The sequence below is a fragment of the Solea solea genome, chromosome 1 (genome assembly GCF_958295425.1).
Source record: "Solea solea chromosome 1, fSolSol10.1, whole genome shotgun sequence".
Taxonomy (NCBI): domain Eukaryota; kingdom Metazoa; phylum Chordata; class Actinopteri; order Pleuronectiformes; family Soleidae; genus Solea; species Solea solea.
The window spans coordinates 18,120,765-18,144,915 of record NC_081134.1 but is presented as its reverse complement, the minus strand read 5'-3'; the positions used below and the strand labels follow the sequence as shown (position 1 = coordinate 18,144,915).

At 39.5% G+C, this 24,151-nt stretch overlaps 7 protein-coding genes across 7 annotated transcripts; 5 read left to right on the top strand and 2 right to left on the bottom strand.

Annotated features, from left to right (window-relative positions):
- Positions 1 to 745: 745 nt before the first annotated feature.
- Positions 746 to 1,507, bottom strand: LOC131472003 (histone H2A-like). Its single transcript, XM_058648900.1, has one exon. It carries the CDS (start codon positions 1,448 to 1,450, stop codon positions 1,064 to 1,066), a length of 387 nt encoding a protein of 128 aa, XP_058504883.1. The 5' UTR covers positions 1,451 to 1,507; the 3' UTR covers positions 746 to 1,063.
- Positions 1,508 to 1,797: 290 nt separating this feature from the next.
- LOC131472229 (histone H3) lies at positions 1,798 to 2,554 on the top strand. Its single transcript, XM_058649175.1, has one exon. The coding sequence runs from the start codon at positions 1,804 to 1,806 to the stop codon at positions 2,212 to 2,214; it is 411 nt and encodes a 136-aa protein (XP_058505158.1). The 5' UTR covers positions 1,798 to 1,803; the 3' UTR covers positions 2,215 to 2,554.
- A 5,110-nt stretch (positions 2,555 to 7,664) lies between these two features.
- Positions 7,665 to 8,183, top strand: LOC131472233 (histone H2B). Its single transcript, XM_058649189.1, has one exon. The coding sequence runs from the start codon at positions 7,692 to 7,694 to the stop codon at positions 8,064 to 8,066; it is 375 nt and encodes a 124-aa protein (XP_058505172.1). The 5' UTR covers positions 7,665 to 7,691; the 3' UTR covers positions 8,067 to 8,183.
- Positions 8,184 to 10,954: 2,771 nt separating this feature from the next.
- Positions 10,955 to 11,964, top strand: LOC131472214 (histone H1-like). The gene has a single exon (XM_058649135.1). The coding sequence runs from the start codon at positions 10,965 to 10,967 to the stop codon at positions 11,664 to 11,666; it is 702 nt and encodes a 233-aa protein (XP_058505118.1). The 5' UTR covers positions 10,955 to 10,964; the 3' UTR covers positions 11,667 to 11,964.
- Positions 11,965 to 14,368: 2,404 nt separating this feature from the next.
- On the top strand, positions 14,369 to 14,802 carry LOC131472115 (histone H2B-like). Its single transcript, XM_058648986.1, has one exon. It carries the CDS (start codon positions 14,369 to 14,371, stop codon positions 14,741 to 14,743), a length of 375 nt encoding a protein of 124 aa, XP_058504969.1. The 3' UTR covers positions 14,744 to 14,802.
- A 1,937-nt stretch (positions 14,803 to 16,739) lies between these two features.
- On the bottom strand, positions 16,740 to 17,176 carry LOC131472061 (histone H2A-like). Its single transcript, XM_058648915.1, has one exon. It carries the CDS (start codon positions 17,153 to 17,155, stop codon positions 16,769 to 16,771), a length of 387 nt encoding a protein of 128 aa, XP_058504898.1. The 5' UTR covers positions 17,156 to 17,176; the 3' UTR covers positions 16,740 to 16,768.
- A 6,258-nt stretch (positions 17,177 to 23,434) lies between these two features.
- LOC131472240 (histone H2B) lies at positions 23,435 to 23,895 on the top strand. Its single transcript, XM_058649200.1, has one exon. The coding sequence runs from the start codon at positions 23,462 to 23,464 to the stop codon at positions 23,834 to 23,836; it is 375 nt and encodes a 124-aa protein (XP_058505183.1). The 5' UTR covers positions 23,435 to 23,461; the 3' UTR covers positions 23,837 to 23,895.
- The last annotated feature ends 256 nt before the right edge of the window (positions 23,896 to 24,151 follow it).

Sequence of the window (24,151 nt, the reverse complement as noted above, 5' to 3'; positions counted from 1 at the left end):
ACATCACATGTTTTAGAGACATTTGAGTATTGGAAATGGGTCTTTAGTTACTTCAATGACTGATCAGTTCACCTGCATGTGTGCGCACTGCACAGGCTGAGCTGCTTCACACAATGATTTTGCTGTAACATGTCTATTCATTGAATGTTAAATATCTTAATATTTACTACATGTTTTAAATGGTAGTAATTGCTCATCAATCACAAGATCCTCAGTGAAAGCCTACAATTGGTTTTGCTGATGTTATTTTCCCCACATCTCATTTGTCCTTTAATCAGAAAAACTAAAAAGAGACAAAGTTACAAGTAACACATGCAATTTTCTTTAATTACGAGAGTTATCGTGTTCACTAAAGCCACACAGTTATCAAAATGAAATGTATCTTTAATAGACATGTTAACTCTTGTTACATATTATAACACATATTTACAGACTGTCTATTAAGTATTTCAACCAAATTGACTACATGTCAATAATAATACAAAAGTAGTTCCTAGAAGTATCACAAAACACGAGAGACCTGAAGTTATTTTTTGATCATTTTATATTAATGTAGTGATGCTACTTAATTATTAATAAACAATAACGATCATTAATGCATCACTGTTCTTTACTCAGAACTAAATCTCATCATATTAGGTTCATATTTTACTTTGTTTGTAATAATGATAAAAAGTTACAAGCAAGAGGGATTGTTACACAGTTGAGGAGGTTTCGTTCATTACTTCAGACATTTGAAGCATCATATAATCAAATTGAAAGAAGTCTTTATTGTCGATTGTATTATCTACATTATCTGGCTGTTATTCCTTGTGTACATTCGGTTTTAATATCTTGACAGGATATTTAACGTTATGTTTAAAATTACAATATTAGACAAGACTAATTACAAAGTTAATTATAAAGTTCAAAATGCAAGCTTTATGTACTTTGTGAAGTTTATGATCTTCATATTTTTAGAGACACTGACGGTTTTACTGTATTTTAAAGAGGAGGATGAGCAGTTTCTCAGAGTGAGTGTGTGGCTCTTAAAAGAGCCTTTTGTTTGTGGAGTTGTTGTGGTTTACTTGGACTTGGCGGGCTTCTCGGTCTTCTTGGGCAGAAGAACAGCCTGGATGTTGGGCAGCACGCCGCCCTGAGCGATGGTCACTCCGCCCAGGAGTTTGTTGAGCTCCTCGTCGTTGCGGACGGCCAGCTGCAGGTGGCGGGGGATGATACGGCTCTTCTTGTTGTCGCGGGCGGCGTTTCCAGCCAGCTCCAGGATCTCAGCGGTCAGGTACTCGAGCACAGCGGCCAGGTAGACGGGGGCGCCGGCACCCACACGGTGAGCGTAGTTGCCTTTGCGCAGCAGCCTGTGAACACGACCGACGGGGAACTGTAGTCCAGCACGAGAGGAGCGAGTCTTTGCCTTAGCGCGGGCTTTTCCGCCGGTTTTGCCTCTTCCTGACATGGTTAATTTTTACTAGATTTTTCTGACAAACTCAGAGAAAGTGTGACTCAAACAGCGCAAACCCTCCTTTATATGTCCACGAAAGCGCGGAGACTCCTGCCAGACCAACCAGAGCAGAGCAGCAGAGGGGGGGGGATCACCCTCTGCGCTTTCAAGCCACTTTTGTCCAATAAGCAGCGGGGTCTCGGGCTCCTCTGGGCGGCGCTGCGCTCCAGGAAGAGCGGCTCACCACCAATCAGGAGCCGGAGGACTGAAGCAGCGTCACCGTGTCACAGCTGCTCCCACAGTTTAAGAGCAGAGAGTCGCTCGTGTCTGCTTCACTTTTTCTCCTGTTGAAAGCAACAAGCAGAAACATGGCAAGAACCAAGCAAACCGCTCGAAAATCTACCGGAGGTAAAGCTCCCAGGAAGCAGCTGGCCACCAAAGCTGCGCGTAAGAGCGCGCCTGCCACCGGCGGCGTGAAGAAGCCTCACCGTTACAGGCCCGGTACCGTGGCTCTGAGAGAGATCCGTCGCTACCAGAAGTCCACGGAGCTGCTGATCCGCAAGCTGCCCTTCCAGCGCCTGGTGAGAGAGATCGCTCAGGACTTCAAGACCGACCTGCGCTTCCAGAGCTCCGCTGTCATGGCTCTGCAGGAGTCCAGCGAGGCTTACCTGGTCGGCCTCTTCGAGGACACCAACCTGTGCGCCATCCACGCCAAGAGAGTCACCATCATGCCCAAGGACATCCAGCTGGCCCGCCGCATCCGTGGAGAGAGAGCTTAAACTCTGTACCGCTGCTCCACTAACCTCCACCTCAACGGCTCTTTTAAGAGCCACCTCACTCGAAACTCTAGACAACAGTCCTCTTTTGCCTCAACATATTTAATAATGGATACAAGTTTCCTAACAATTACATATTTTCTTCTATTAAGAATAAATGTTATTTTTTACAGTATCATGAAGATCAAAGCTGTCATGTGGTCACCAACAGGGGGACACAACAGACCCACACACCCTGGTTTCTATGGAGGACAGAAAGTGCCAAGAAAAAATAAAGAAGTATGCCATTAAATATTTATTTAAATGTTTCATGAATTAATTAAAATAAATTTAAATGATATGTAATGTAATGAAATAAATATGTGTCCCCAAATGCAGTTTTAAGATCATTTGAGATGAGAAATTGGTCATTTAGAATTCAAAAATGTGGTTTGTGTATTCAGATATGGCTTAAGCACTTGGCGTCACCTGCCGTTCAAACAGTAGAACAAGGAAGTAATTGCTGTCCCCCATACTTGCATACAAGTATGTACTTCCCAAGTATGCAAGTACTTGAGTATTGAGAAAGGGCCATTGATTTTTAGTTGTTGTAAATAAACTTTTGTTTGAATAGAGTATCTAAACCAGGGGTCACCAACCTTTTTGAGACCGAGAGCTACCTGAAGGGTAGAGAATAATATGGAGGGCTACCATATTAACATTTTATGCAATTTACCATTTACATGATGAATATTATGCATTTAATTGCATACACATTAAATCCAGTGCTTACTCCTAATGATTATCACAGTTTTTATAAACAATATCAGGACGTTTTACTCAGTGATCATTTGGATACATGCAAGTGAGGTGAAGTGAAATGAGCCCACGGGCACCTCGCTGGCTGCTCGCGGGCTACCAAGTGCCCGCGGGCACCACGTTGGTGACCACTGATCTAAACCAACGTAGGGGTGAATAGCGCCATCCTGTGTATAGGAACGTGTTCACTAGCTCTGCATCAATCCATTATGTGCGATCGATTTGCCTTGACTTGATGTGCAGGGTAACCAATCACGTGTTAGAAGTCCGCCCACTGACTTTGATGGGCCAGTTTGACAGATACAATTAATTAATGATGCACAGCAACACGGACCATGAAATAATTAATTGAATAGTGAAATAATTATATTTTGTTTTTACATAAAATGAATTGATATTTTATTTAATTAATGACACATTTCATTTATTATTTAATGGTGTATTTATTTATTTAATTTTGGCACTTTCTGTTCCCCTAATAGTCACCATGTGTCCTGATGGCTTTGATTTCATAAAAGAAAATTGTAATAATTTCATATAATAGGAGGTGATACTATAATAGCAGCTCATTTCTGAAGTAATGTCTTGGTAAGTAGCTACAAGTTAGTTATAAGACGGTCATGTTGTTTTCATTGTAATAATTGTGATAATTATGATGTATGAATGTAGGGAAGCAACTTTAACCATGAATCATCCACTAGGTTGATTTCCAGTTTCATGATAATATTCATCTTTTGCACAGTTCATTTGTTTTCTGTAGTATTCTGTACTAAAAGTGTTTAAATTGGATCTTCACATGTAACATTAATGTTTCAAGGAGAATCTCAATCAGAATCTCCACTGCAGACACCAACTGTCTTGTTTCACTAACTTTAATCTCTGACCCTTTTTACAGTCAGTGTGACTCTGAAACTCATTTTATTTTGTGACTCTAGAGGACAAACCACCAGATAAAACATTGGTCTGGCTTCCAGGTCAGACATTTTCACTTCAGGGGCTGTCCACATGAAAACCAGTCGAGTTTTTTTAATCATCTCTCGGTTTTTATGCTATGCTTTTTCTGTGGACAACCAATACACTATTTTGGGAAAATTATGTTTACCTCTCTCTCTTACTCTGGCATTTCCTGTCACCATTTCATTGTCATCGTTATCCTCTTGTGTTGGGAAATGGTTTGTTTTATTCACTTTATAGAAATGTTTAATTTCTTTACCTGGTCCATTTCGTCTCTGCTTCACTGATTGTATACATTGTTAAAAAATACTTGTTGATAAAACCTTTATTTTACTTATTTTTTAAGTTTGCACAAAGTGCACATCCTTTATTGCAATGCTCAACATCTCTGTTTCTGGTGTAGCAGCATTACAGCACCACATACAGGCCTATACTCAATATTCACAGTCATTTTCAATGTAAAAATCAAATATGTGAACCACACAGCTGTAGAGGGAGGATCCAAAAAGAAAAAAATGATTGAAGCTGCACATCTTGTGAAACTATGCTCACCATCAGGAGCTTTTTTTTCCCTCTTTGTTTAACTTTAAACCTTACTTTGACATGTTTATTTAAAGTTCTTTAAGCTTTTTTTAAACACTATTTTTTTTAAAAACAAAAGTAAATGAGAGAATCAGAAAATGAATAGTTATTTTTTAACTTGCACAATTATTCAAACATTACATGTCATTTAGCAGACACTTTTTATCCAAAGAGACTCACAACAGAATTGCGTACAATCAGCCAGGGGTGGAGTCGAACTTGCGACCATTGCTTTTAAATCACCTTTTTTCTTTTCTTAATTAACACATATATTTATTCATTGTTGTACTGTTTTTTTCATGAATTAATTCATTTTTTTGGCCTTCAACTCTTTCTCTGTTACGTGATGCAAATGTGTGTTTTTTCCTTTAAATAAACCCTGAGTTTTTAATTATTTTATTATTTTTAATTATTTTGTGAGACTTCTGGGACATGCTGTCAGTGACTCTCTTCTCCTGTTGGGGGCGCTGATGCACCATAGGCTCCTTTATTCACCATGATAACACACAGAGGGAGAATGTGGCGCCTCTGTCTTCCAACAGGTCCTCAAACAGACTTTGTTTAGCCGTGAATCTCGGCATAATCTTCACATTTGTCAAATCTATCGCTAGGAAAATGAGTGGACGTGGCAAAGGAGGAAAGGGTCTCGGTAAAGGAGGCGCTAAGCGTCACCGCAAAGTTCTCCGTGATAACATCCAGGGAATCACCAAGCCCGCCATCCGCCGTCTGGCTCGCCGTGGCGGAGTGAAGCGTATCTCTGGCCTGATCTACGAGGAGACTCGCGGTGTGTTGAAGGTTTTCCTGGAGAACGTGATCCGTGATGCTGTCACCTACACCGAGCACGCAAAGAGGAAGACTGTGACCGCCATGGACGTGGTTTATGCTCTGAAGAGACAGGGAAGAACTCTGTACGGCTTCGGCGGTTAAACTCACTTCACTTTGACACCAAACAAAACAACAACGGCTCTTTTAAGAGCCAACCACTTTGTCTCTGAGAGCTCAATCATCTGAATGTGTCATATTATAATAATATTTTTCTATGCACTTAATTAATTGTGTAGGACAACCAATTTAACTTTAACATTAATAGTTTGAGAATATTATGGTGAATGTCTCTCCCACTATCTTGGTTTATTTCATCCAAGTTTCACAAGTCTCCTCTGGCTGGTCTTTAACGGGAATTATCATTGTACTGTATATATCTGGTGTAGAGCTGAGGAATTTGACTGTAGAAAATACCCTGTATGTGAGATAGAGGACCATCATGAGAGCACATTATCTTACTGGGAATAAATCTGCCATATGCGAAAAGTCTGTAGCTGCCACAGTATTTTAACGTTAGTGATAATGGTGTTACTGAGAGAACGCAATATTTTCTCAGGTGGTAAATGAGTGAGAACCACTGCTCTATAGTTTGTTTCATTACTTTAAATTCAATTTGAGGCCTAGCTTTGTCCTGTAGCTTTTATTCAAAGTTCTCTTAAGTAATTATTTCATTTAATATCATTTATGTGTTTGAAAAAAATAAAAATAAATTATATATACAGTATATATTGTGGTTTATATATCATTATGTATCAAGACACACAATCATATTTGAAAAGTATGTGAAATAGTATCACAAATGTTGTTATTGCTTTATCACAACGGAATATTGTGCAATTTTAAGCTCATATCATCCACCACAATTGAACATGTTTTTTTCCCCACAGACAGTTGGATGTATTTCAGATGACTGGTTGTCTTTGCATTTATTTTTAATAGTAATAAAAAGTGTGTGTTAAACTGCAAAAAGTATTTTGATCTGTTGTCTGTCCTCAACCGTTTCTTCTTTTTCTACCTAATTAATATGTTATATATAATTGGATATAGGTAGATTATATTTTAGTATTAACAACCCTTAAAAGTTAAGCCATTTTGTCTGGTTCTTGTATTTATCTCATTAATATAAGTCTAACAATAACACACAGTAATACATTGACACATTCACGTTGAACTGAAAGGATAAAAAGATTATAAATAATTTCTTCTTCCTTTTACCAGAGGTTTGATCATCATTGTACAAAAGATCATACATGTCAGCATGCTTTGTTAATCACCGTGCGTGGAAATTCCCACCCTGCTGATGTCCTTGAACGCACCGTCAGTGCTGCTCGTCTGAGAGCGATCGTCGTCTAAACGATCTGTGGTGTGTGCGTCTATGAAGCCGTGAGTTGCAATGTTTTGCTTGTGTATTGCACTTTGTTGGTGTTTGTGTTTATTCATGTGTCTTTTGATGACCTGGAAGTTGTGTTTTTTCCATCAGTTATGTGATGTAATGACTAATTAGTCCCTAATTAGTGACGTGAAGCTAGCTGCTAACTGGTGATCAGAGAAGTTTATGTTGCGGTATTGATCATCTGCATTGCTGGTCCCTGTTGCTTGTGAGTTGATGATTGATTAATGACTGTCTGTCCATCCATCTTATGTTTTTATGTTGCATAGAAACCAATCGATGACAGTTCATTTAGTTTATTTGAGTAATGTTGACGCTACATTCACTACTTATCTGAAGCTGTATTTTCCTTTGTTACCTTTGGATAGCTCAGTGTATTTCTATATGTTAGTTTTGTTATTTTCTAATCAGACAGTATTGTGTTGTGCTTGTATTGCAGCAACCACACACCCTCACGCAAAAATTGATAAACAGCTTGAACCTTATTAAAGGACTCCGCCTCTTTTTCATGCACTCAGAAGAACTGTACAAAAGTGTCCTGACCCGACACCCTGTAGTGATTGCTGCCACCTAAGATCCCTATAGTCTACCGTACAATCATGATTCACTGAGTTTCTGTTTCTCAAATGTTTCTTCCTTTGATAAAGATAATTAATAATCATGAAGATACTGAAGCAGAAACATGTTACACATTTCTGACTGAATCATAGTTAGGATTTGTTTCTTGAATAAATGTGTCATGTATTTGTTCCTAATATGTCTCCAGTGTCTTTCAAACAAAGACAACACTATCTCCCCCTCATCCAACCACAGTGAGAGATTGAACCAATCACAGGAGGGGGAGCACACAGTGGTGTTTGCATGGAGCCTTTATAAATAGAGTCTCCTCCGCCTGCTACGACACATTCATCTGTGTGAACTGTTAGTCAGGATGCCTGAACCCGCCAAGTCCGCGCCCAAGAAGGGCTCCAAGAAAGCCGTGACTAAGACCGCCGGCAAAGGAGGCAAGAAGAGGAGAAAGAGCAGGAAGGAGAGCTACGCCATCTACGTGTACAAGGTGCTCAAGCAGGTCCACCCCGACACTGGCATCTCGTCCAAGGCCATGGGCATCATGAACTCGTTCGTCAACGACATCTTCGAGCGCATCGCCGGTGAGGCGTCTCGCCTGGCTCACTACAACAAGCGCTCCACCATCACCTCCAGGGAGATTCAGACCGCCGTGCGTCTCCTGCTGCCCGGTGAGCTGGCCAAGCACGCCGTGTCCGAGGGAACCAAGGCCGTCACCAAGTACACCAGCTCCAAGTAAACACACTGCTCGGACTGCAACAACCTCATCAACCCAACGGCTCTTTTAAGAGCCACACACTTTATCTAAGAGTTACTATGATTTTCATACAGTGTGAATAACATTTGTCTGTTTTAACCTTCACGTCCATTCTTTGTTTACTGTAAAATAAATGAAAGCGTTACTGGAGCCGGATTAACGCGAACGCAAATTAGGCACGCCCCAGGGCCCGATTGGCAGGGGGCCCAGACAGAGGGACAATCAAAACCTAAAAATAACTCCGCGTTTCAGGACTATTTACACTCCTCGTCTTGATGAGGTGACGCTGTCCTGGCGTTCTGAGGACGCTCTGCTCCGATCGACAGACGGGCGGGAGAGCCGCAGCGAGTGCACATGTCCGCGGCGAGGTCCGGGCGGGGGTTCGCTGTAAAGCACCTTCGCCCCGAGCCATTCCCAGATCTAGAGTTGGTCGCGGCGCATCACCGGCGGAGGAAATTTCATGTCAAACTTATGTGTGACACTGTTGTATGATGAAGTCGGCATCAATTCATTAACAAAACTGTTGAAATATGAAGGTTTCTGCCCAACAGTTATCTCCAATACTTATTGACCTAAATGGATTTGTTAGACTATAACTTATTTATTTTTTTAAAACAACCTAAAACTGACAAAACTTTTTTGAGTTTTCGTCGACTAAAATTGGACTAAAACTATCACATATACAAATGAATGAAACGTGACTAAAACTAATAAGCGTTTTAGTCCAAAAGACTAAAACTAAATCTAGTATGGTTTCCAAAAACAACACTGCACAGTACACCATCCAGAGAAACATCCAGAACAGTGGAGAAAACTGCTGGAAACTGCTTGTCCATGAAAATAAACCTCTTTACCACTACAGCACAGTTTCTCTTACCGCTGTGTATTTGACTACTTATTAAACTATTCAATTTAATCAACACATTTAATTAAGATTTTCTGCCAAATGCAATAGCTTACAACATGTATCTTATTTGCTCTGTTTACATAGCAATGCTGACACCCATTGGCTCACTGGTACTACTGCCTTAATGACACTCGCAATGGATAAGATAAGGATAATTTATTTAATAGCATAGCAATAGGGCCTTGTAGTAACGTATAAATACGGTAATAAAAATCAAAAAATAGTCTCATAGACTGTTTAATATACAACACATGACTTATTTTGGCATACAAAGAACCAACTCGTAACCAAAGACTACGCCATGTAAAATGTGAATTAACTTTTATTAGTAACTTTGGTAAGATTTGGTCAGATTTCAATTCATAAATAACATCGATGGAGGGGGTCCCAAAAAATACAGTCTGCCTAGTATAGTCCATTTATTTAATCATGCTCCTTACTGACGTCATTTAACGCCAGTTTGTGAATGAAACAGACTTGTTCAGAGAAACTGGCTGAGGGGAGAAAAAGGAGCGTGAACCAGAAATCAGGTGACGTTTTCCTCACAAACTACAAATGATAATAAATGGTCATTAATGTTGTTCAGTACCACATAAGAGGTTTAGGAAAAGTTGCCATGTGTTGCATTTATAATGGTAGGACAATATTTTGTAATACATGCAAACTTGACTTTCTCTGAACGAGGGATTGTCTGAATTATCTTATCACACTTGAGGTTAAGATATAACTAGAGCCAGAAATGAATTAATCCGGGAGGAATTAGTTTAAATCCTTTGTTTTGTCACAGTCCAAAATACAGGATTTAATTTGTTTCCTGTTTTTCCAAAAACAGAATTTGAAACTGGTGACATCAGTAAACTGTCCTAACTGAAGAAACACAAGTTACAGTCAAGTCAGTTATTAATCATTTATTACCAGAGACATTTAATGTTTACTTCACTATTGATAAAAATCAACAAAGATATATCTGCAGATCAACAGTGAAAATGCACTTAGAGTTAGTTTTGCTGCTATTTAAGAAACAAGCAACACATATACTAATCATTTATTATGAGGTATAGAATGTTATTGTGTTCACTACACAAACACAAATAAAGTCATTGTTATTAATTTAAAGCAAAACTACAGAGTATTTGTATGTAAGTATTGATATGTAACCAGGTCAATATTTTCACAGTAGAGACCTGCAGAGAGAATCATAACAATGTTCCAAGAACATGATCCAGACAAATTACAGCTGGAACAAACTGTAGAAGATGAGGCGTTGTGATATTATTTTGTGAAATAATAATAAATATGTAGTTAAAAAACTGAAGATGCAGATTATTTACATCAAAATATAAAAGTATTGAGAGAGTCATCACTGCCTGAGGTTTGTTGTCATTTCAGTTCACAGCTGTGACAGAAGTTTGTGTGTGAACTTCAGCATGAGCCTCGGCCATCAGCAGTGTGTTTGCTGCTGCACAATAAATGCACTTTATTACACAGTGATCATCAGCAGCTGCTTGTTTTGACTCGGACTCTGTGAACAAACGTGTGCAGCAGCCGAGAAACAGGTTTTGGTGAAACTCTGGTGTTTTTCACCTGCTTTTAGGAGAGAAACGAGTGTGAAAAGCCGCCGAGCAGCGCTGCTCACCGCGGTGAACAGCTGAGGTTCGTTTGCTCCACAAAGAAAACACAGAGAACATCAGAGCTCTTCATGACTTCAATATGAAGAGAGACCAGTCCGCTATGGACTCCGTTCACTGTGAGCCTCCAGCTCCTCTCACACACTCATTGAAACTCTTTTGTGAGTGAAGAGAAAACACAAGTGTCCCGGTGTTCACGCTGCACACAGGAGCCGCGGCTGCGTTGAGTCTTCACGGTTCTCATGTCGCGTTCAAGTACCGCCTCCTCTCTGTGTGCTCTCCAATAATCCGCTCTCTTTCACTGCGATCATAGTCACGCTGAGCTCAACTTAGAAACCACGAATCATGGCAGAAGTAGCTCCAGCTCCAGCCGCCGCCGCCGCCGCCGCCCCGGCGAAAGCAGCCAAGAAGAAGGCGGCTCCCAAGCCGAAGAAGGTCGGCCCCAGCGTCAGGGAACTCATCGTTCAAGCCGTGGCCGCGTCCAAGGAGAGGAGCGGCGTGTCAGCGGCCGCTGTCAAGAAGGCTCTGGCTGCCGGAGGCTACGATGTGGACAAGAACAAGGCCCGCGTCAAGACCGCCATCAAGACTCTGGTGACCAACGGAACTCTGGTCCAGACCAAGGGAACCGGGGCCTCCGGCTCTTTCAAGATCAACAAGAAGGTGGAAGCCAAGAAGCCAGCACAGAAGGCTGCTCCTAAAGCCAAGAAGCCCGCCGCCAAGAAACCCGCAGTGGCCAAAAAGCCCAAGGCAGCAGCAGCTAAGAAGCCAGTAGCTGCTAAAAAGTCTCCTAAAAAGGTGAAGAAACCTGCAGTGGCCAAGAAGGTGGCAATCAAGAGCCCCAAGAAGGTGGTGGCCAAGAGCCCTAAGAAGGTGGTGGCCAAGAGCCCTAAGAAGGTGGTGGCCAAGAGCCCTAAGAAGGTGGCGGCCAAGAGCCCCAAGAAGGTGGCAGCAAAGAAGTTGGTGAAGAAGGCTCCAGCAGCCAAGAAATCTCCCGCCAAGAAGGTCGCCAAACCCAAAGTGAAGAAGACCGCAGCCAAGAAGAAGTGAGCTGTCCTCACTGAGACATGTCCATCCTGTTCAAAGGCTCTTTTAAGAGCCACACACTTGTGTCCTCAAAGAGCTCAGCCATCTTCTCAATTATTGTTGTTATAATGAATATTAAACCTCAATGAAATACATTTTAATAACGTTTAAACGACATAGTATTAGGTGTAATATAGTAGCTGATGTCTATTTCTGTTAATTGAATATGTTGTTCAAAGTATCTGAGTATTTTAAATATATGCATGTCATTAACAAGATTCTCACTACATCATTATTTATAAATGATAACATATTTGCGTTACTGTTTCGTTCCACATCTCGTTCATATTTTAGTAAGACCTCAGAAGATTAACTAAACTAAAGAGAGACAACGCAAGTAACACATGTGATATTCATTTATTACAAGGTTTATAAAGTTCAGACAGTTCATGTATGTACATAAGAATAATCACATAAATCAAATCATGTGTCACGCAATATCATGAAAACCAAACATTAATATGAAATGTAAATATACATATATATATATATATATAAAAATATATATGTTTATTTTGGTCATGACATTTAGATCACTCATCACACAACAGTGCAGTTCACACAATACACATAACCGAAAGGGAAAAGCGGGAGTAGCAAAAGCTTATCTAGTCCCGCCCCCATTATCATCATACATTTCATAGTTATTATTTATTTAAATTTTTTTATGACATTTGACAAAGAAAACATGTTTCAGCATCAGGTAGCACTCAGAGATATAGTCTAGCTCCAGACAGTCAAATCAGACTCCATGTGTGTCTGTACATGTGTCCATGATATTCCGTCGCAAGTGACAGTCTCGACTTGTTGCCTGGCATATTCAACTATCGCCCATCTTAACATATTGAGATCTGTTGTGAAGATAGCTCTTGACCCATTCCAGTACTATGCCTCCACACTCTACCATATCTCCTCAGTTTAGCTATCAAAATATCATGGTTGATGGTGTCAAATGCTTTTTTTAGGTCTATGAATATTCCTATTGAATGCAATTTCTGATCAATAGTGTCAGTAATGGTTTCCACAGACTCAGTTAAAGCTAGCGCCGTCGAGTGGTTTCTTCTGAATCCATATTGGCTATTATAGTGTCTATTATACAGTGTGTTAAATATTTGCATATTGCATAGGAATCATAAGCACCATTTACATCAGTTTCTTTGTAGACCTCGTTCCAGTCCTGCCTCATCAGTTCATTTCTAAGTGTAAGCATCCCTTTTTCAGTCCTGACCCTTCTATATATATTTTTGTTCGGTGTCTGTGTCACAGTGTGCTTCCAGTCATAGATAGCAAAGATTGGCAGGTGGTCGCTTAAGTCATTTATCAGTAGTCCTCTTGTTATGCCTGTACCTATAATATTTGTGAAAATATTATCAATTAGGGTCGCACTGGACGTGTAATGAGGGGTTGTAGGCCCATCGTATACATCATATTAATGAAGTCATCAATCATCGTATTTCGTTTCAGGTTGAGTAAGTCAATATTCACATCGCCACGGATAAAAACCCTCTTTTGGTTAGTCCCCGAGAACATCCTTAACACACATTCATTGAAATCCTCTATCCTGGAGTCTGGTGCTCTATAAACACAGCTTAGCACTATATTTCTGCCTTTCGTCACACAGATTTCAATTGTCACACATTCCATTACATGTTCAACAGCTTCAGACATATTATGTACAATCTCATACTCGATGTTATTGTCAATGAACAGTGCCACACTCCCCACCTTTATTTCTTCTGTTTGTATCCATCCAGGTAAAAATCTGCACCTTTATCTTTATTAATCCTCGTTTCCGACACCGCAATGATGTTGAAAGCATTTTTGAAGTGTTGTAGGTATTCCTTAATGTGGTCGAAGTTGGTGTATAGACTCCTGCTATTGAGGTGAATGAAAGACAATTTCCCATCCATCTCAATCGAGCGTTAAATTGGTCTTCAGTGTAGTACTGGCATTTCTCAGTCATGTTTAGGTATAGATGATTATCCAATATCATGAAAACCAAACATTAATATGAAATGTAAACATGTAAATATATAAATGCAAATAACTATGAATTCAGGATATAAATAAAGTACATCAATGAACTGTATGCACCATCATGGATGCACTACATGTATAAATGTGAAGAAATGACTAAATATACAGAACATCTGAATGACAAAATGTCACATGGTAAGTCATGTTTAATTACAATGGTAATAACTTCATACATTGTTTGGCTGTTATTTATATTCTGTTTTAATATCTGGACAGGAAATCTTTGACTGTACTGTATATTTCATTTAAATTGCAAAATGAGTACAAATAATGTTAGGATTTGTATATTTTCTAAAATGTCTGATGACATTGAACGATAAAAACACATTTTCTTCCTTTGATAAAGATAATTAATAATCATGAAGATACTGAAGCAGAAAAATGTTACACGTTTCTGATTGAATCATAGTTAGGATTTGTTTCTTGAATAAAATGTATCATGTATTTGTTTCTAAAATGTCTCCAGTGTGTTTCAAACAAAGACAACACTATCTCCCCCTCATCCAACCACAGTGAGAGATTGAACCAATCACAGGAGGGGGAGCACACAGTGGTGTTTGCATGGAGCCTTTATAAGTAGAGTCTCCTCCGCCTGCTACGACTCATTCATCTGTGTGAACTGTGTCAGGATGCCTGAAGCTGCCAAGTCCGCGCCCAAGAAGGGCTCCAAGAAAGCCGTGACTAAGACCGCCGGCAAAGGAGGCAAGAAGAGGAGAAAGAGCAGGAAGGAGAGCTACGCCATCTACGTGTACAAGGTGCTCAAGCAGGTCCACCCCGACACTGGCATCTCGTCCAAGGCCATGGGCATCATGAACTCGTTCGTCAACGACATCTTCGAGCGCATCGCCGGTGAGGCGTCTCGCCTGGCTCACTACAACAAGCGCTCCACCATCACCTCCAGGGAGATTCAGACCGCCGTGCGTCTCCTGCTTCCCGGTGAGCTGGCCAAGCACGCCGTGTCCGAGGGAACCAAGGCCGTCACCAAGTACACCAGCTCCAAGTAAACACACTGCTCGGACTGCAACAACCTCATCAACCCAACGGCTCTTTTAAGAGCCACACACTTTATCTAAGAGAGTTACTATGATCTTTACATGGAATTAATATTCAAATGATTATACACATGTGTACATTACTGTCCTTAAGGTTAATTCTACAATCAACATACTGTAGAGATTTATTTATTAACCCTTGCCTCAAATCACAAGTGGTTCATGATTTGAATCACATATTTCAAATGAAAGTGACTTGGTTACACAAGTTGTGTGTTGCAAATGAAATGTATAGTCACTGGACTATTTGCTGCTAGGTTTACATTTAAACATGGGTGAAGGAGCTCCTTCACAAAAAATGGAGAGTAAAGAGCAGCAGGATCTATTCTCTAAATGAACCATTGACAAACTCCTTTGAGTCGACAATGTGTGTATCATAATATATAATCTTGAACAATATTTCATTCATGTGCATGTAAACATTTAATTAACTAAAACACCCTCTCCTGAATCAACACATCACAGTTTGTGTATTTCTAAAGAGAGATTAAATCGTTACCAACATCACATGTTTTAGAGACATTTGAGTATTGGAAATGGGTCTTTAGTTACTACAATGACTGATCAGTTCACCCGCATGTGTGCGCACTGCACAGACTGAGCTGCCTCACAGAATGATTTTGCCGTAACATGTCTATTCATTGAATGTTAAATATCTTAATATTTACTACATGTTTTAAATGGTAGTAATTGCTCATCAATCACAGGATCCTCAGTGAAAGCCTACAATTGGTTTTGCTGATGTTATTTTCCCCACATCTCATTTGTCCTTTAATCAGAAAAACTAAAAAGAGACAAAGTTACAAGTAACACATGCAATTTTCTTTAATTACGAGAGTTATTGTGTTCACTAAAGCCACACAGTTATCAAAATGAAATGTATCTTTAATAGACATGTTAACTCTTGTTACATATTATAACACATATTTACAGTCTGTCTATTAAGTATTTCAACCAAATTGACTACATGTCAATAATAATACAAAAGTAGTTCCTAGAAGTATCACAAAACACGAGAGACCTGAAGTTATTTATTGATCATTTTATATTAATGTAGTGATGCTACTTAATTATTAATAAACAATAACGATCATTACTGCATCACTGTTCTTTACTCAGAACTTTCATGAATCAAGTTTGGAAGTTACTTAAGTTACCTCACATATTTGAAAGCATCACAATAGTAATTTGTACATGAACATAAATACAGAGTAGTGAGAGGCTTCAGCAATGATCAGTCTTGTTGACCGATGTTTATTTTTTTTCCAACAATAAATTAAACTGAATAGATGATGTGGATCCTAATCATTTATTATTGTCATTAATAACTTGATTTCAAAAGGGTGAGACAGGCATTATATATGACTATATGTTTTTATATGAATTGTTAATATAATACATGCTCTTATTAAGCAAGTTGATGAGGAGCAGCTCTTTATCAGTTGAGTGAGTGTGTGGCTTTAACAAGAGCCTTTGTGATGATGTACGATGTTGTTTACCTGCAAATGAACAGTGAAATTGCATAATACATGATGCTGCTTTTTTTAAATTTGATCTTATTAGGTTTATATTTTACTGAGTTTGTAATAATGAAAGAGACAAAGTTACAAGCAACAGGTATTGTAACACACTTTTGGAGGTTTTGTTTATTACCTTAGACATTTAAAGCAAGTCTTTATTGTCAATTCTATCATCTACATTATCTGGCTGTTATTCCTTGTGTACATTCGGTTTTAATATCTTGACAGGATATTTAACGTTATATTTCGTTTAAATTACAATATTAGACAAGACTAATTAAGATAATTATTAAGTTCAAAAAGCAAGTGTTATGTACTTCATAAAGTTTATGATGTTTATTATCTTCATATCTTCAGAGACACTGACAGTTTAATTATATTATAAAGAGGATGAGCAGTTTCTCAGAGTGAGAAAAGAGCCTTTTGTTTGTTTGTTTGCTTGAGGAGTTGTTGTGGTTTACTTGGACTTGGCGGGCTTCTCGGTCTTCTTGGGCAGAAGAACAGCCTGGATGTTGGGCAGCACGCCGCCCTGAGCGATGGTCACTCCGCCCAGGAGTTTGTTGAGCTCCTCGTCGTTGCGGACGGCCAGCTGCAGGTGGCGGGGGATGATACGGGTCTTCTTGTTGTCGCGGGCGGCGTTTCCAGCCAGCTCTAGGATCTCAGCGGTCAGGTACTCGAGCACAGCGGCCAGGTAGACGGGGGCGCCGGCACCCACACGCTGAGCGTAGTTGCCTTTGCGCAGCAGCCTGTGCACACGACCGACGGGGAACTGGAGTCCAGCACGAGAGGAGCGAGTCTTTGCCTTAGCGCGGGCTTTTCCGCCGGTTTTGCCTCTTCCTGACATGGTTAATTTTTACTAGATTTATCTGATAAACTCAGAGAAAGTATGACTCAAACAGCGCAAACCCTCCTTTATATGTCCACGAAAGCGCGGAGACTCCTGCCAGACCAACCAGAGCCGAGCAGCAGAGGGGGGATCACCATCCGCGCTTTGAAGCCACTTTTGTCTAATAAGCAGCGGGGTCTCGGGCTCCTCTGGGCGGTGCTGCGCTCCAGGAAGAGCCGCTCACCACCAATCAGGAGCCGGAGGACTGAAGCAGCGTCACCGTGTCACAGCTGCTCCCACAGTTTAAGAGCAGAGAGTCGCTCGTGTGTGCTTCACTTTTTCTCCTGTTGAAAGCAACAAGCAGAAACATGGCAAGAACCAAGCAAACCGCCCGAAAATCTACCGGGGGTAAAGCTCCCAGGAAGCAGCTGGCCACCAAGGCTGCCCGTAAGAGCGCACCTGCCACCGGCGGCGTGAAGAAACCTCACCGTTACAGGCCCGGTACCGTGGCTCTGAGAGAGATCCGTCGCTACCAGAAATCCACGGAGCTGCTGATCCGCAAGCTGCCCTTCCAGCGCCTGGTGAGAGAGATCGCTCAGGACTTCAAGACCGACCTGCGCTTCCAGAGCTCCGCTGTCATGGCTCTGCAGGAGTCCAGCGAGGCTTACCTGGTTGGCCTCTTCGAGGACACCAACCTGTGCGCCATCCACGCCAAGAGAGTCACCATCATGCCCAAGGACATCCAGCTGGCCCGCCGCATTCGTGGAGAGAGAGCTTAAACTCTGTCCCGCTGCTCCACTAACCTCCACCTCAACGGCTCTTTTAAGAGCCACCTCACTCGAAACTCTAGACAACAGTCCTCTGCTGCCTCAACATATTTAATAATGGATACAAGTTTCCTAACAATTACATATTTTCTTCTATTAAGAAAAAATGTTATTTTTTACAGTATCATGAAGATCAAAGCTGTCATGTGGTCACCAACAGAGGGACACAACAGACCCACACACCCTATTTTCTATGGAGGACAGAAAGAAAAAAAATAAAGAAATATGCCATTAAATATCTATTTAAATGTTTCATTAATTAATTAAAATACTAATACATTTTATGTAAAAAAAAAATAATTAATTTTTTTATTAATTATTTCATGGTCCATGTTGCAGTGCAAGTCACTTTAAGATCATTTGAGATGAGAAATTGGTCATTTAGAATTCAAAAATGTGGTTTGTGTATTCAGATATGGCTTAAGCACTTGGCGTCACCAGCCGTTCAAACGGTAGAACAAGGAAGTAATTGCTGTCCCCCATACTTGCATACAAGTATGTACTTCCCAAGTATGCAAGTACTTGAGTATTGAGAAAGGGCCATTGATTTTTAGTTGTTGTAAATAAAGTTTTGTTTGAATAGAGTATCTAAACCAACACAGGCCGTTTCTCAATACTCAAGTAAGCAAGTATGTATGTATTGTTCTGCTGTTTGAATGGTGGCTGGCGCCAAGTGCTGCAGCCTCATTACCGCCACCTACGGTGTTGATAAATGAACATATGAAATACTTTTAATAAGTGCATATATATGTTGTTATTATTTTTACATTTTAAATATTTAACTTCATTTATTAATTTATTTCTATTAAAATATACAATACAAATAATACAATGTGGAAAATAGATTCGTACAGCATTGTAGAGTAGTATATATATATATATATATATATATATGTATATATATATACACACATATATACATATATAAATGTATGACGTGTACAAATATATACTACTCTACATACTATACTATACATATCTAATATTTACATATTATATTTAAAAACAGATACAATGACCGTGCGACTTTAATATAAATCTAACATTCAAAGTTAAAATAAATAAAACATTAACAATATACAAACCTTCAAACTGTCAGGTCAAAAAGTTTCCATTAAAAACAAAATAACATGTCAACAACAAATCTATGGATCACACCGAGCATCTAATGACAGCGACGTCTGAGCCAGCGGATCATTTCATCAGGACAGGCCGAGGTAACGCTGCTCTGTGCCGGGCACAGTGAGCGCTGAGCGTCCACAGAGGCGGAGCTGATCACCTCCGACAAACGTTGCTGCCAAACTATAAATACGTCATATCTTCATACACAAACCACATGTTTGAATTCTAAATGACAAATTTCTCGCCTCAAATGATGTTAAAACTTTGTTCCGGGACACAAAAAAATATTTATTTCAGATTTATATTTCTATTATCTGCTGCTATGCTCCGCCGAAATGTATTCTGGGATACATGGCCATCGCAAGTACGCTTAAGTCACCCTGATGCATACTTGGTAAAAATGGGCGAAGCGAGAACATTTCCGGGTTTGAGAACCGTCCTCGCTGTTCGCTTACTTGAGAATTGGAACAGAACTTGGACTGAGGCTGATGGCATTTTCACAAGTACGGGAGTACGCAAGTACGCACAACTACGCACAAGTATGGATATTGAGAAACGGCCATAGAGGTGAATAGCGCCATCCTGTGTATAGGAACGTGTTCACTAGCTCTGCATCAATCCATTATGTGCGATCGATTTGCCTTGACTTGATGTGCAGGGTAACCAATCACGTGTTAGAAGTCCGCCCACTGACTTTGATGGGCCAGTTTGACAGATACAATTAATTAATGATGCACAGCAACACGGACCATGAAATAATTCATTTAATAGTCAAATAATTATATTTTGTTTTTACATAAAATGAATTGATATTTTATTTTATTAATGACACATTTCATTTATTATTTAATGGTGTATTTATTTATTTAATTTTGACACTTTATGTTCCACTAATAGTCACCATGTGTCCTTATGGCTTATATTTCATAAAATAGAATTGTAATAATTTCAAATAATAGGAGGTGATACTATAATAGCAGCTCATTTCTGAAGTAATGTCTTGGTAAGTAGCTACAAGTTAGTTATAAGACGGTCATGTTGTTTTCATTGTAATAATTGTGATAATTATGATGTATGAATGTAGGAAGGCAACTTTAACCATGAATCATCCACTAGGTTGATTTTCAGTTTCATGATAATATTCATCTTTTACACAGTTTAATTTTTTTTTCTGTAGTATTCTGTACTAAAAGTGTTTAAATTGGATCTTCACATGTAACATTAATGTTTCAAAGAGAATCTCAATCAGAATCTCCACTGCAGACACCAACTGTCTTGTTTCACTAACTTTAATCTCTGACCCTTTTTACAGTCAGTGTGATTCTGACACTCATTTTATTTTGTGACTCTAGAGGACAAACCACCAGATAAAACATTGGTCTGGCTTCCAGGTCAGACATTTTCACTTGAGGGGCTGTCCACATGAAAACCAGTCGAATTTTTTTAATCATCTCTCGGTTTTTATGCTATACTTTTTCTGTGGACAACCAATACACTATTTTAGGAAAATTATGTTTACCTCTCTCTCTTACTCTGGCATTTCCTGTCACCATTTCATTGTCCTCGTTATCCTCTTGTGTTGGGAAATGGTTTGTTTTATTCACTTTATAGCAATGTTTAATTTCTTTACCTGGTAAAGTTGATAAAACCTTTATTTTACTTATTTTTTAAGTTTGCACAAAGTGCATATCTTTTATTGCAATGCTCAACATCTCTGTTTCTGGTGTAGCAGCATTACAGCACCACATACAGGCCTATACTCAATATTCACAGTCTTTTTCAGTGTAAAAATCAAATATGTGAACCACACAGCTGTAGAGGGAGGATCCAAAAAGAAAAAAATGATTGAAGCTGCACATCTTGTGAAACTATGCTCACCATCAGGTGCTTTTTTTCCCCCTCTTTTTTTTAACTTTAAACCTTACTTTGACATGTTTATTTAAAGTTCTTTAAGCTTTTTTTAAACACTATTTTTTTCAGCTTGATTCACAAACCTGTCAGACATAAGTGATTATGTCATGTCATGTCTGGAACATACATATGGGTGGAGAAATACAATAATAAAAACAAAAGTAAATGAGAGAATCAGAAAATGAATAGTTATTATTTAACTTGCACAATTATTCAAACATTACATGTCATTTAGCAGACACTTTTTATCCAAAGAGACTCACAACAGAATTGAGTACAATCAGCCAGGGGTGGAGTCGAACTTGCGACCATTGCTTTTAAATCACCTTTTTTCTTTTCTTAATTAACACATATATATTTATTCATTGTTGTACTGTTTTTTCATGAATTAATTCATTTTTTTGGCTTTCAATTCTTTCTCTGTTACGTGATGCAAATGTGTGTTTTTTTCTTTTAAATAAACCCTGAGTTTTTAATTATTTAATTATTTTTAATTATTTTGTGAGACTTCTGGGACATGCTGTCAGTGACTCTCTTCTCCTGCTGGGGGCGCTGATACACCATAGGCTCCTTTATTCACCATGAAAACCCACAGAGGGAGAATGTGCGCCTCTGTCTTCCAACAGGTCCTCAAACAGACTTTGTAAAGCCGTGAATCTCAGTATAATCTTCACATTTGTCAATCCTATCGCTAGAAAAATGAGTGGACGTGGCAAAGGAGGAAAGGGTCTCGGTAAAGGAGGCGCTAAGCGTCACCGCAAAGTTCTCCGTGATAACATCCAGGGAATCACCAAGCCCGCCATCCGCCGTCTGGCTCGCCGTGGCGGAGTGAAGCGTATCTCTGGTCTGATCTACGAGGAGACTCGCGGTGTGTTGAAGGTTTTCCTGGAGAACGTGATCCGTGATGCTGTCACCTACACCGAGCACGCAAAGAGGAAGACTGTGACTGCCATGGACGTGGTTTATGCTCTGAAGAGACAGGGAAGAACTCTGTACGGCTTCGGCGGTTAAACTCACTTCACTTTGTCATCAAACAAAACAACAACGGCTCTTTTAAGAGCCAACCACTTTGTCTCTGAGAGCTCAATCATCTGAATGTGTCATATTATAATAATATTTTTCTATGTACTTAATTCATTATGTGGGACAACCAACTTAATTTAAACATTGAGAATATTATGGTCAACGTCTCTCCCACTATCTTGGTTTATTTCAAGTTTCAAAATCTCCTCTGGCTGGTCTTTAACGGAATTTATCTTTGAACTGTGTATATCTGGTGTAGAGCTGAGGACTGTAGAAAATAACCTTTAAGTGAGATAGAGGACCATCATGAGAGCACATTATCTTAGTGGGAATAAATCTACCGTCTGCGAAAAGTCTGTATCTGCCACAGTATTTTAACGTTAGTGATAATGGTGTTACTGAGAGAACTCAATATTTTCTCAGGTGGTAAATGTGTGAGAACCACTGCTCTATAGTTTGTTTCATTACTTTAAATTCAATTTGAGGCCTAGCTTTGTCCTGTAGCTTTTATTCAAAGTTCTCTTAAGTAATTATTTCATTTAATATCATGTATGTGTTTGAAGACTGAAATTTAAATGTATGTTTAAAAATATATATATATTTTTATTGTGGTTTATACATCATTCTGTATCAAGTCACGCAATCATATTTGAAATGTATGTGAAATAGTGTCACAAATGTTGTTATTGCTTTATCACAACAGAATATTGTGTAATTTTAAACTCATATCATCCACCACAACTCAACAGGTTTATTTTCCACAGACAGTTGGATGTTTTTCAGATGACTGGTTGTCTTTGCATTTATTTTTAATAGTAATAAAAAGTGAGTGTGTTCAACTGCAAAAAGTATTTGGATCTGTTGTCTGTCCTCAACCTTTTCTTCTTTTTCTACCTAATTAATATTATATATAATTGGATATAGGTAGATTATTTTGTAGTAATAATAACTCTTAAAAGTTAAGACATTTTGTCTGGTTCTTGTATTTATCTCATTAATATAAGTCTAACAATAACACACAGTAATACATTGACACATTTACGTTGAACTGAAAGGATAAAAAGATTATAAATAATTTCTTCTTCCTTTTACCAGAGGTTTGATCATCATGATTCACTGAGTTTCTGTTTCTCAAATGTTTCGTCCTTTGATAAAGATAATTAATAATCATGAAGATACTGAAGCAGAAACATGTTACACATTTCTGATTGAATCATAGTTAGGATTTGTTTCTTGAATAAAATGTATCATGTATTTGTTTCTAAAATGTCTCTAGTGTGTTTCAAACAAAGGCAACACTATCTCCCCCTCATCCAACCGCGGTGAGAGATTGAACCAATCACAGGAGGGGGAGCACACAGTGATGTTTGCATGGAGCCTTTATAAATAGAGTCTCCTCCGCCTGCTACGACACATTCATCTGTGTGAACTGTTAGTCAGGATGCCTGAACCCGCCAAGTCCGCGCCCAAGAAGGGCTCCAAGAAAGCCGTGACTAAGACCGCCGGCAAAGGAGGCAAGAAGAGGAGAAAGAGCAGGAAGGAGAGCTACGCCATCTACGTGTACAAGGTGCTCAAGCAGGTCCACCCCGACACTGGCATCTCGTCCAAGGCCATGGGCATCATGAACTCGTTCGTCAACGACATCTTCGAGCGCATCGCCGGTGAGGCGTCTCGCCTGGCTCACTACAACAAGCGCTCCACCATCACCTCCAGGGAGATTCAGACCGCCGTGCGTCTCCTGCTGCCCGGTGAGCTGGCCAAGCACGCCGTGTCCGAGGGAACCAAGGCCGTCACCAAGTACACCAGCTCCAAGTAAACACACTGCTCGGACTGCAACAACCTCATCAACCCAACGGCTCTTTTAAGAGCCACACACTTTATCTAAGAGAGTTACTATGGTCCATATAATTTAAGACTATGAAAAAGCTTTATCAAAGAAGTAATTTATAATAAAGATTGTTCGTCAGCTTAATCATAACATCTTAGTCTAGACTAAACTATAAAACATCAGAATACACAGGAACAGTTGTAGATAATTTAGCATGTGACCGTTGAACAAAGGCTGTTTGGAGATGGAAGTATTTTCGCTTGTATTCAATTGGAGGCTCTTGCACAAGTAGGAATTGTTATT

Coding starts and splice junctions, on each gene's coding strand:
- LOC131472003 (XM_058648900.1), bottom strand. CDS start 1,450: ATGTCAGGAAGAGGCAAAACCGGCGGAAAAGCCCGCGCTAAGGCAAAG.
- LOC131472229 (XM_058649175.1), top strand. CDS start 1,804: ATGGCAAGAACCAAGCAAACCGCTCGAAAATCTACCGGAGGTAAAGCT.
- LOC131472233 (XM_058649189.1), top strand. CDS start 7,692: ATGCCTGAACCCGCCAAGTCCGCGCCCAAGAAGGGCTCCAAGAAAGCC.
- LOC131472214 (XM_058649135.1), top strand. CDS start 10,965: ATGGCAGAAGTAGCTCCAGCTCCAGCCGCCGCCGCCGCCGCCGCCCCG.
- LOC131472115 (XM_058648986.1), top strand. CDS start 14,369: ATGCCTGAAGCTGCCAAGTCCGCGCCCAAGAAGGGCTCCAAGAAAGCC.
- LOC131472061 (XM_058648915.1), bottom strand. CDS start 17,155: ATGTCAGGAAGAGGCAAAACCGGCGGAAAAGCCCGCGCTAAGGCAAAG.
- LOC131472240 (XM_058649200.1), top strand. CDS start 23,462: ATGCCTGAACCCGCCAAGTCCGCGCCCAAGAAGGGCTCCAAGAAAGCC.